This window comes from Rattus rattus, chromosome 4 (assembly GCF_011064425.1).
Source record: "Rattus rattus isolate New Zealand chromosome 4, Rrattus_CSIRO_v1, whole genome shotgun sequence".
Taxonomy (NCBI): Eukaryota; Metazoa; Chordata; class Mammalia; order Rodentia; family Muridae; genus Rattus; species Rattus rattus.
In genome coordinates this window covers 163,346,202-163,358,456 of record NC_046157.1, presented here as the reverse complement: position 1 = coordinate 163,358,456, position 12,255 = coordinate 163,346,202, and the positions used below count along the sequence as shown (strand labels likewise).

Here is a 12,255-nt window from a genome sequence, read left to right as displayed (position 1 = left end):
TTGGCCAGACCAACTCCTAATCTGCAGTCTAGATCCTCAGCAGTCTGTAGCAGACACAGCATGCTGCTCACACAGTGAGAGTCCTTTATTGTTTGTCTGCCTACAAATCTGGTGCCTTGTCTAAAGGAAAGCGAGAGGGGTAGGGACAAAGAGAGGAAAAGAGGCACACAGAGAAGATGTAGAGACTGAAAAGCGCACGACCTCATGAGACCATGGTCTGAGTCACGCCAAATCATATCGTGACTGACAGCAGAATCCATTAGCTCCACTCCATCTCAGCAGACCACTGGAAGCAAGTTTCTGACCCACCCACCCAAGCTTCTGACCCACCCACCCACCCACGCAAGCTTCTGACCCACCCACGCCCGCCAGAATCCCTGCAGACCAGGGCGAGGGGTCAGGTGTGAAATACCCCGCATATCAGATATATACTTGTTTATCAGATATTCTGCATATCAGATATTTACAGTCGCAACAGTAGCAAAATTATTGTTATGAAGTAACAATGAAGACAATTTTATGGTCAGAGGTCACCACAGCGTGAGGGACTGTATTCAAGGATTGCAGCACTAGGAAGGCTGAGAACCACTCTCCTGTCCTGTACAGCATCCCCTGCCTTCCTAGTGTCTCTTCAGGAGCTGCTTTCCTGGTGTCAGAGGTACCCGTGGTCCGGCAGGACCACCTTCATCCCAGAAGCAGCTATGTAAACACAGTGTCAACACACAGAGGCTAGAGATGGGGAGAGCCTGGCTTTCATCCAACCACCCCATGTGGGGTGAATGTGGAATCTGAGGAAAGAGGAGAGGAAGCTGTGGGCATGGTCAAAGAGCAGGTCGCGGCATGCTCTAGGGTGGGTATCCAAGCTCGAGGCCCTGGCTCAGGGTTCTGGATGTTCCATTTTTGGAACATCCTCATTTGCTCCTCATTTGCACAGCTTCCCTGCAAACCACAGCTGGATAGAGCAAGAAGAGCTGCCACCAAGGGGTCTTTTTTCTCTGAGGGTGTAGTCCAGGACCCCTCAGCTTTCTCTGAAGTCTTCAGGGACAGCAGAACGCTCTCTCCCCCACTGTGAGTTGAGTATCAGAGTCTCACTCTTACAACTGGTGGCAAAGTTGGTAGCCTCCAGAGCTGTGCCATCTGATACTGAGCCCAGCTCGTGCCCTGGAGGGGGCAGCAATTCACAGTAGTCAGAGGACAAGCATAGGGGTGGACATTTTGCAGGACAACGAGGAACAGAGTGCTCCCTAGTGCTCCTGAGGGGCAGTGGGGCTGAAGGGCTGCGTCCACTTGGAGATGTCCAGAAAGATGGTAGATGCCCCATGGTAGAGCCAGAGACGGGGAAGGGAGCCGTGGCGGGCCCAGGCGTCTCTCACGGTGTCATAGGCCTCCATCTCCACGTGGTAGTCTCCATCCATGCCTTGCCAGCGGCCACCTGTCACATACAGCAGGTCGCCCAGAGGCACTAATGCGCCGTTCTCGTGTAGGCTGTGCTGAGACTGCACCTGTGGAAGGCAATTATCAGTGGCCGGCAGGCAACCGGAGGGTGGAAACAAGGATGTCCCTGGTGGGGTTGGGGACCACCACGTGACCTTGAAGCCTAGAGCTCATCACTGCTCACTGTGGTTATATCTGGTTCTCTTTGCCAGCGAGGCCCTGGTCTCTCTCCAACCTACATCTAACAGGGTGGCTCCTTCGGGCCCTAGAGCCACAGGATCCAAGTAGGGTGCTGAGGTCTGAGCCCAGAGCTGCCTCCAAATGGGGTCTGGGTTGAGCCTTGGCTCCTGTGCAACTCTCTCTTGGGGCAGACACATGTACCCGAAAAGGCTGGTGCTGCCTCCACATGAAGGTGACGGCAGGCAGCTACCCTGCCTGATGACCCACAGAGTCCAAGTAGCACCCACACTACTGGGAGCCCAGCCCAGCTGTGGCTCAGCCGAGAGGCTCAAGGAAGAAGCACCTTGGCAGCGCCTGCTCTGCCCCCGCTTGACTACTGTGATGGGGATTCCAGTGACCGCGGGCAAGAACACACAGTGGGGCTGCCATCGCCAGGCTGACTGGTGACTGGGGATGGAGGGGAACACTATCAGGCTCCTGGGACTGAGAATCTCAAAGTAGGTGGACTGACCCAGAACAACAAGCTTAGAACTGAGGAGAAAGACCAGGGCTCTGGCTCCCCAGGCTGACATCTGGTCAAGCTCAATTCTCACCCTCTCCTGGGACTGAAGACAGGGGCAAGGCAGAATGGTACTGGGGAGACGGCTGCTCCTCAGTCTTAGCACAGGATCAACTCGATCTCCCGTGGAGTGGGACACTCGCTACCTCCTGGTTAACAAATGATTCTCCCCTCGGTCGGTCCATGGCTGCCCCAGAGGCACTCAGCACTAAGCATGGATTGGATCCCGGAGAATGAAGACAAGAGCTCAAGGGAAAGAGATCTGAGAGTGACCCGCAGTCATCGTCTGTGTCTCTGTCACCACTGACGCTGTGGCAGCCCTCTCAGAGAGTCTGCAGGCTTGCCTCAGCCCTCTGTTGGCCACCCGGGCACTCCAAGCACACCTCCATTTTGTTGCATCTCCGGGATGTCAGGAGCTAGGCTCCACCAGGGGGCAGATAGAGGGAAACCTGGGGTTGCTCACCTTCTGCCAGAGGTTGGCCCCCGGGTCATACACGTAGACCTTCTTAGTGTTGTCACCGATGAGATACAGGGCTCCATTGAGAGCAGCACAGCGTGGAGAGGACAGGTACTTGGGCAGGAAAGGTGACGCAATGACACTCCAGACATCTGCAGAACACGTGGATGGATAACTTCACCAGGAGGAGGAGATGGTTCCTCACTGGGAAAAGTTACACCTCATTCCCACAGACTGCTGGCAGCCCCTGAGCCTCTGCATCTGTCTAACCCACATTTCCCCATGGGGTTCTCTTCTGTCAGGTCCAGAAACAATAGCCTCCCCCACCCCCAACCGCTGGAGCTTGTCACCTCAGGAGTACAGGCCACCAGGGAGGCCTTCCTACCTGTCACAGGGCTGTAGCACTGGAGAGCCAGCATGTTGTACTTGCAGGCACTGGAGCCCACCAGGTAGAGGCGGCCCTGGCAGCTGGCAGCCGAGAAGTTGCTGACATACTTGAGGGCCGGACGGACAGGAGCCCAACTGTCGGTATAGGGATCGTAACGCTCTACTTCTACTGCGTCCAGGGTGGTGCCTGTGGGAGGAGGTCTTAACTGGTAGGAGTTGGGCTCGGAGGCTGAGGAATAGGAGAGGGTCCTGGAAGCTTAGGGTCTGGACATTCAAAGGGAGCAGGGGTGGCTCTAGAGACCCAGGAAGTGGGGGTGAATGAAGGAGGTAGGACCTTGGGACTCTGTGATCTGAGTCCCATTCATAGGCAGCAGGACTTACCCAAGACCACACCAAGAGGTAGGATGCAGGTGGGATGCTGGACACTGGTCCCTAGGGCCACTTCTGGGAGAACAGGTTGTAAGGCATAAGACTACAGTGATAACCCCCAGTGGAACAGGTATGCCAATGGTGAGAACTTACTATGGGGGAGACATGTTTCCTAGTCTAAGCTTGCATTAAACCCTGGGGACTCTGGGGACCCCAAGGTGCCTGGGACTTGGAGAGCATGTATGTTCTTTGCTTTCTGGTGAGGAACACAGCAATTTTTGAGAAGAGGGGTCACCCCACACACATACACACATACAACTGTTACACATTAGAAGTGGCTTCCAGGCTGCCTGTGAGTCGTATTTTAATATTCATAGCTGGCACCGGGTTGTCTGGATGATGAAGTTTGAGGCCGATAGCAACACAGGGGTCACTGTGGGTCATTCACCTCAGAGGCTTGCAGTGACTCTGAACTGAGGGCTGAGTCCCTAGTTCCTGGGTGTGTGTGATCATTCTTGCTGACCCTAAGGCTCTGAGTCCTCCAGGATAGGCAAAGAGGGGCTACCTAGTTCCTTGCTACCCAGGATGCCCCAGCCAGGGGTTCTAAGGACTATCTGGGACTCACTGTCCCTCAAAAGGAGAGAGCTCTCCCTGGTAGCATCCAGTGATGACATGGGTTGGGGACCTGTGGCTCTAGGAACAAGGTAGTGATAGGGAGGAAGGACTCACCACCGATGGCATAGATCTCTCCATTCAGTGCTGTGCTGGCATGGTTCGTGCGGGCCTTCAGCATGGGTGCCACAGGCTTCCAGACAGCTTCCTTCAGCGGGAAGCACCAGGCTTGGGTGGTCGACCAGGTATCTGTTTTGGTGCCCCGTGAGCCACCTGTCAGAGAGAAATTCAGTACATACGGTGGTGGCTCCTAGCACTTGTCACTGGACTCCGGCTTCTTTGTTTTTTCTAACTTATTTATTTCTTTTCAGATTAATTTGGTTTTTGCTTGCTTCCGAGTCAGGCTGGCCCCGAGCTTGCTATGTAGGACGACCTTGAGTTTCTGATGCTCCCTTCTCTACCTCTGGAGATTCCTCACTTTCAGATGCGTAGAAAGGTCTGGAAGGTCTTAGTAGACCTCCCAGGATCCTATTGGGTGGGAGAGTTGATTTGAGGGCCTGCCATTCTACCAAGTTGATGAGGGTGTGTGTTCCCGGAAGCTCCGGACCACCCACCTGTGACGTAGACATCGCTGTTGAGGGTTGCCAGGGAGAAGCCCCACTTGTGGTAATCAGGGAAGTCTGGGAGTGCCATCCACTGCCCTGGTAGGAAGAGAGAGGGGGAGGGTCAGAGTGGCTGTGCTCCTCCTGCAGGCTCCCCACTCCCTCACCTGCCCTGGTGTCCTTTTCAGGAACTGGCTGTAGAAATGTCCTCCTCACTAGTGACAAAAATGGTGGATAGAGAACAGGGTCAGAGACAGCTTGGGGTGTTCCAGCTCATCGGATTCCCCCACAGCACCAGCCTGGGAGCCCAGACTGGACAAGTGTAGGCCGCGGATAGGAAATATAACCCAGGGTCTGCGGGCTGTTGTCACTCTGACCTGAAGCTCACCTCACTGACTCTAAATGAACATCACCAAAGGTCGCGGCTGCGTGAGGGCATCAATAGTAGGGAGTAGCACGTGTGTTCACTCCTCCATTTAGCCGTCTATCCAAAGCCTCTGTCCATTTTCAAGGTTACCAGCCTTGCATCGGTAGAGTGCAAGCCCAAGTCCTACCTCACATGTGCCAGTTGTGTGGATTCAAACATGGCCCAGCCCCTGTGGGCCAGAGACGGCACTCACCGTGGAGGTTGATGGTGTGAGTTTGATCCCTAGATGCCACATGATAGGAGGAGATTAACGGACTCTCACAAGTTGTCCTCTGACTCCCACCCATGCATCACGGCACACAGGTCCCACCACCCCCACCCCATATACATTAAGTGTAAAACACAAATTTAAAAAGGCACGAGACGTGTGATGCATGGGACACGCCCACCAGCGGTGGCTGTTAAGCCGTTCTCACTGCTGTCACCATTGTGGGAGACAGAGTGATGAGGAATGTTTGGAAAGAAACCATCATGAGTCCATAGACGTGGGAAACTCAAATCCTGTGAATGGACTCCTTGCAAGTGTTGGTGGGAGATCAGGCCCTGGGGAAGTCCCCTGGACTGTTGACTGTTAGGACACTTTGGGAACATGTAGAATTCTAGGGTTCGTGGTGAACCGAGAGCCTGGCACCATGGGTAGGAACGGAGTGTCCCCTGATTCATGTCTGTGTCACCCCAAGATGAGGATGGCCCAGCCATTGGCAGGCTACTGTTGCCAGCCAGCTGCTCTCTCCTGACGTCAACCCCAAATCCCCACTATAAGCCTCTGACCTGGACTGCTGGCCTTGGACTTCCTCCAGCCCGCCAGAGCTGATGTGGTGGTGTTGGCGACCTGCCTGAGCCCTGGAGCCAACCAGCCCTCATCAGCACTTTCCCAAGAGCTCTCCTGGGTGAGATGGCCTTCCTCAGACCCCCTTACAACCATGGGAGGGAAGCACGGGGAACCCATTTCACAGGTGAGAAAAATCAAGAGACATCCAGGGAGGTTAAATGACTTGCTCCAGGACCAAACTGGATCCCAATTTGAGCTGGGCCAGAACCCAAACTCTTACTTCTGGGCTGCACCCTCTTATTTTCCCCTAGAGCCTTGGTTCCCACGCTGGATGCACAGGGTAGGAGAACCTAGAGCAATCAGTGGGCTAGGAGAACATCCACCTTAGTTGTTCTGTCTGGGCCCTTTGTCCCAGCCCCCAGGGCCTAATAAAGATCAGAGGTGGAGTCACCTTCCTCACCATGGCCACCAGGTTCCTCTGCCACTCTGGCAAGGTCTAAAACTCAACCTTCTGGAGACAGCCCCCCCCCCCACTTCACTGGACTCCTCGCTGGCTGTACCCCAAGATGGCTCATGTCTCATGCCCAGGACAAGCATGTCAGGTACTTACTGGCCTTAGTGTTGTAGAAAGCAAAGTTCCCGGTGTGGGGGCTGGGTTCCTCACCACCCTCCTCATCCTCCTCCAGCGCCCGTCCTCCTACAACCACCAGCACCTCCTGCATCTTCTGTGGGAGGCCAGGAGGCTCCTGTGGACAGGAGCCAGGTTAGAGTCGTTGTCTGTTCAGCCCAAGGGTCATGTGTAGTCTTTTCTCAGTGCCTCTGCTCGAGGCTAAGTGGACTTTGGCATGTGTGCACACGTGCATGGGGGTATGCATCAGTGAGTACCTGTGCATGCATGTCTGCATGGGCTGGACATAGTGGTGCACACCCCCAACCTGTGAATAATCACACCCCATCCACACCCCCACCCCATCCACCCCCCACCCCATCCACCCCCCCCCCCATCCACACCCCCCACCCCATCCGCACCCCCACCCCATCCGCACCCCCACCCCATCCGCACCCCCCACCCATCCGCACCCCCACCCCGTCCACACCCACCCCCACCCCATCCACACCCCCACCCCATGGAGAGCTGTGCCTCTCAGTATTCAGAAAGGGCTTTCTCAAGTGCTCTGGAGTACCCTCGGGGTGACCAGGCCTGTCACTCTCTTAGGACCTGCCTGCCTGCTGCTGGCCCACTGGCAGCATGAGCAGGCATGGAATTCCACACAGGTTCAGTCAGAACCCCTCAGGAGTACTTGGTGAGAGCTTCTGGGTCCCACAGTATCCCACCTCTGTGCAGCTATCCAACATCCTGAATGGTTTTCCTTTATCTTCCTCCTTTCAACTCCTATGTCTCCTCTAAGGCCTAGCTCCAGTGTGGACTCCTCCAGGGAGTCGTTCCTGACTGCCAGCCTGTGCCCGATGGCCCTAGCACATCCTTCCAGTGGTGGCCTTTCCACCATGTACTAGGTCTGCTTTTTTGTTTTTTGTTTTGTTTTGTTTTGTTTTTGTTTTGTTTTGGTTTGGTTTGCTTTTGTTTTTGGAGGCAGATTTTTCTCTGTGTAACCCTGGTCACATGGAACTCATTCTGTAGACCAGGCCTCAAACTCAAGAGATTCATTTGCCTCTGCCTTCCAAGTGTTGAGATTAAAGGCATCTGCCACGGAGGCCCAGCAGTGATGGGCTTGGTAGAGACACTTCTAGGCTCCTCCCCCTGGTCCTCAGAGCATGATGGTCAGGGGACCAGCCTACAGGAGGGAGCCATGCAAGATGGGGCATGTGGGCACTCTTCTCTCCATTGTGGGCGGGGGGTGGGGGAGCTCAGGGGCTTCTCCACTTCTTAGGTGGAAGTCCCCGGCCTCCCACTCACCGCACTGTGGCCCTGGGACAAGGCCTCCTGACACGCCTCTGACTCCTGGATCAGTGGCTCTGTGGCCAGCAACTGTTGCACGCAGGGCCTAGGCAGGGCATCCAGGTGCACCAGGCTGAGGAGCTCGGGCAGGTAGGCGGCCCGGTCCTGGGGGTCATGGCGCACCCAGCGCAGCAGGGCCTCGAGCCGACTCTGTTCCGGTTGTACCTGCAGGAGGTCGCTGGCCAGGCAGGTGGCCAGGCGGTCTCTAGGCAGCTGCAAGAACTCATCCTCTTGGGCCACTGCCTCAAAGTTCTCCCGCAGGAAGGCCCAGGCTTTGGCAGCCACACCCAACAGCCCTTGCTGTTCCCCAAACTCGCAGATGCCTAAGCAGTTGGTAGCATCCAACTGCTGCTGGAGGTACCGGCCGCAGACCTTCTGTACGGTGGGGAAGTGCAGGCGTGAGGCGGAGCGGGTGAGCGCCTCCACGTTGCTCTGAGTGATGGTCAACCGGCCCGTGTACACGAAGTCCACGAGCTGCCCCACTGCAGCCGGCTCTACGTCTCTCAGCTCCACACGTGCGGAAAAGCTCTCAGCAAAGTCTCCGGCAAACATGGCGTGGAAGTAGGGGCTATTCAGCGCCAGAAGGCTGCGGTGGCAGGGCAGCTCCTGGTCACCAACCAGTAGCGTGACATCCGCCAGCTTGGGCAGGGAGCGCAGACGCTGCAGGCCTTCCAGCATGTCCTGGGCGTGTGAAGGCAGATGGAAGTCCAGGTCGTCTACATTCCTCACCATGATGCAGAGCGCACAGAGACCCTTGTAGCTCACCCTCTTTACCGGAAGTAGTTCCTGGGGCTCCCCTGAAGACCTAAGTAGAAAAGCAGGGTCAAGTATGAGAGCTACGGGTCTCATCCACCTGTGATTCATTGTATGACTGTCTAGATGTCAGCCGTCCTCACCCCTGACAAGTGCCCACCAACTGAGTGTTGCCAGTGTGAAGGCCACTTCGGGCATCCCACATCCTGCTCTATCCCAGGTCCTCAGCCCTATGAGTAAGTCAACTGTTACTCACACTCTATAGGGAGGAAGCTGAGGGATAGACTACTCATGGCCAAGGACCATGTAGAGAATACAAACCCTGGGCCTCTTATCTTCCACAGTGTAGATCCCCAAGGCTAGAGAACCTGCTCCAAGAGTCCAAGAGGCTTCTCTCAGGTGCCATGTTGCTGGGCAGGCCACCGGAGGTGTTCTTAGGTTTTACTCTGCCCTGTTGGTTTTTACTTCCTGTCTGCATGAACTTGCTGGCTGGGTGATTTGGTTGAGTCAAATCTGGTCCTGTTTTCTACGCTTCTGATGGAGTAGCTAAGGGCGAAGGGGCTTTGAGTCACCCTCTGGGGCAGCTCCTATGCACGGCCACTTCCCAGGCCTCTTTCTGTCCTCACACTCAGCCGTGTAAGCACTCTGCCAATTGAGTACTGGTATTTTACAGAGAAAGTGATCCAGAGAATTTGAGTCATCAGCCCAAGACCACAGAACTAGGAAGCAGATGTTGGGGGGCAGGGCAGGGGATAGCAACTGAATTCAGAGCCTGGCTTGCAACCAAAACATAGAACTCAAAATGTAACCACAGAAGCTTCCCGTCCTGTTGAGTGCATGACCTGTCAGCAGATTCCACTTCTAGACCTAACAATGTGCATGTCTGGTATTTCGCCCTAAGAAAACCGCCAAAGATAACAGTCATGGGTCACGCACCTACAATCCCAAAACTGAGGCAGGAGGGTTACCAGCAAGTTCAAGGTCTGCTTGGGTTACATAGTGAGACCTTGCCAAAAAAAAGGGGGGGCTGGAGAGATGGTTCAGCGGTTAAGAGCACTGACTGCTCTTCCAGAGGTCCTGAGTTCAAATCCCAGCAACCACATGGTGGCTCACAACCATCTGTAATGAGATCTGATGCCCTCTTCTGGTGTATCTGAAGACAGCTACAGTGTACTAATATATAATAAATGAATATATCTTTTATATATATATATATATATATATATATATATATATTTCTTTTTTAGAAAGAAGGGAACCGGGGTTTGGGATTTAGCTCAGTGGTAGAGCGCTTGGCTCACAACCATCTGTAATGGGATCTGATGCCCTCTTCTTGTGTGTCTGAAGACAGTGTACTTATATATAATAAATCTTAAAAAAAAAAAAAAAAAAGACCGCGTCTCATAGGACTAGAAAGATAGCTTAATGATTAAGAGAAATTATTTAAAAACCCACACAAAAAAAATAAACAAAAATAAAACGGGAACAGAGTGAAGAAAAAAGCATGAAGGGGAGAGGAAGGGAGGGGCCAAGGAAAGGAGAGATGGGAAGGTATATAATGGAGGCCACCATTCTGAGGAGTCCCTCATAGCTGAAAGCCACACAGCGGTAGTGTATTCCCTCTGGAGGTGCCTCACACAGCCACCACAGTGGGAGAGGATTAGCGAGCCTGGTGGATGACTGGAAAACAGGGACGTCAAGGGTGAGCACTATCCAGTGAACTGGCAAACCACAGGGCCTGTGGCATGGGGCTGGCCGGGAGCTTGAGGCCTATGCCCCATCCCTGATGCCCTCTCCTTCCTACAGCACAGGGACCTACTCAGAAGGATTTTCAAGGAACAGCCTTGGCTTAGGCCTAAAAAAGGAAGCTCAGGTGACTGGTGGCTTCAAGACCCTCATACCCACCAGGAACCCATCTGTCTAACCTCTCAGGGAGGCCTCTGGTTGAGGCTACGGTATTTTAGCTGAGGCACGTAGGGAGTGCTGTGCCCAGGGCAACACCCACAGACAGGCCTCGCATTCCTCTTTGGCTATCAACCATAGCTACAATGGTACAACCAGGCCTGTGCACACTGCACCTCTCCAAGGGACCTCAGAGCTACCTGTGGACACCTGCTGTCCTGCAGTTCCACAGAGGCTGGAGGGTAAAGGGGGATTTTAGAGTCTTACCAGGGCTGCTCCTGGATGAAAGGGCAGAATGGCAATGGCTTTAATGCAGCCCTGCTAATGTGGCTCTGGCTGCATTCCTAGAGTCCGGCTTCTCTGTCTGAACCCATTCAGCTCCCAGGAGCCCCTGGCCTGTAGAGGACTCTGCTAAGCCTAACCAGAACTTACCTCCTTGTAGAACCCTTGGTCTTACCTGTTATTAAGGCTCCTTTGCTGAGACTATGGACCAAAGGGCAGGGCTTAGGCTGAAGTGTGGGTCACAAAGGAGGCCGCTGGGCTGGACTGGGCTGGGCAGGGCAGACCACGTGGGAATTTAGGGGTATTTTTAGCTTCTGTATGGGAGGAAGGGGGGATGGTGGAGGGAGGAGTGAGGTCACAGCTCTTCGAAGACTGTCTCCTGTGAAAGCCACACCATCTATTTCACACAGGAGGCCTCTGGGTTACCAGAGGGCTAGATGGGACAGTAGGGGACTTGGACAAGTTGGTGCTTTCGCTCAGCCCCCAGGCTGAGGTGGGGGAGTTGAGAGTGTGAGACAGACACAGGCAGAGTGGAGACAGCAGGGGCCTGAGCAGGAGGCTGCTCAGGGCTGACACTAAGGACCTTATTGTACTGCTTCATGCTGGGCTGATGGGGACCCAGATAGCCGCAGTCCCCCCGTGGTCAGCCTAGTCTCTAAGCTTGGGGTCCACAGTGGTAGTGGGTGAGAGACTTCAGGGGTAAATGCTGTGCTCAGAGCAGGGTGACAGGCTCCCTGACACCTAGGTGCACAGGTAGGAGAGTAGGATTCTCCCCATGCAGTAAACAAAGCCTTGGCCCTGGGCAGCTAAGAAACAGGGTCATCCAAAAATAAACCAGCCGAGCGTCCTGCTCGTTCATGCAGTGTTTGGTTTACGGGGACGCACTTCACAGACAGTGTCTAGGCCACTGATGTCACCCAGGGTCAGGTTGGGTCAGAGAACTGAAGGAGGACGAGAGCCAAGCTTCCCAGGTAAGGGGGTGTCTTAGAGTTTCTACTCTTGCACAAAACATCATGACCAAGAAGCAGGTTGGGGAGGAAAGGGTTTATTCAGCTTATACTTCCACATTGCTGTTCATCACCAAAGGAAGTCAGGACTGGGACTCAAGCAGGTCAGGAAGCAGGAGCTGATGCAGAGGCCATGGAGGGATGTTATTTACTGGCTTGCTTCCCCTGGCTTGCTTAGCTTGCTCTCTTATAGAACCCAGGACCACCAGCCCAGGGACAGCACCACCCACAATGGGCTGGGTCCTCCCCACTTGATCACTAATTGAGAAAATGCCTTACAGCTGGATCTCATGGAGGCATTTCCTCAAGGAAGGTTCCTCTGTGATAACTCCAGCTTGTGTCAAGTAGACACACAAAACCAGCTAATAGAGGGCGCTTCAGTGCACAGGTGGGACACCTCAGTCTGGGTGACCAAGCTAGTTCTCACCATCCATGCCTCCTTCCTTCTCACATGTAGGCCTTAGTAAAATAATCATTGGTATTCTGCTTTGGGAGGTCACTAGGGATGAAGGCGATATTCTCACAGATAGGGTCCCAGGTGGCCCTGAGTGACAG

The 12,255-nt window shown here is 54.3% G+C and overlaps 1 protein-coding gene across 1 annotated transcript; it reads right to left on the bottom strand.

Annotated features, from left to right (window-relative positions):
• Positions 1 to 404: 404 nt before the first annotated feature.
• Positions 405 to 10,959, bottom strand: Klhl30 (kelch like family member 30). Its single transcript, XM_032899619.1, has 8 exons — positions 10,869 to 10,959; positions 7,715 to 8,561; positions 6,410 to 6,545; positions 4,613 to 4,699; positions 4,116 to 4,271; positions 3,016 to 3,204; positions 2,637 to 2,782; positions 405 to 1,502 (listed from the first exon to the last, which is right to left on the bottom strand). Exons 2-8 carry the CDS (start codon positions 8,486 to 8,488, stop codon positions 1,245 to 1,247), a joined length of 1,746 nt encoding a protein of 581 aa, XP_032755510.1. The 5' UTR covers positions 8,489 to 8,561; positions 10,869 to 10,959; the 3' UTR covers positions 405 to 1,244.
• Between the last annotated feature and the right edge of the window lie 1,296 nt (positions 10,960 to 12,255).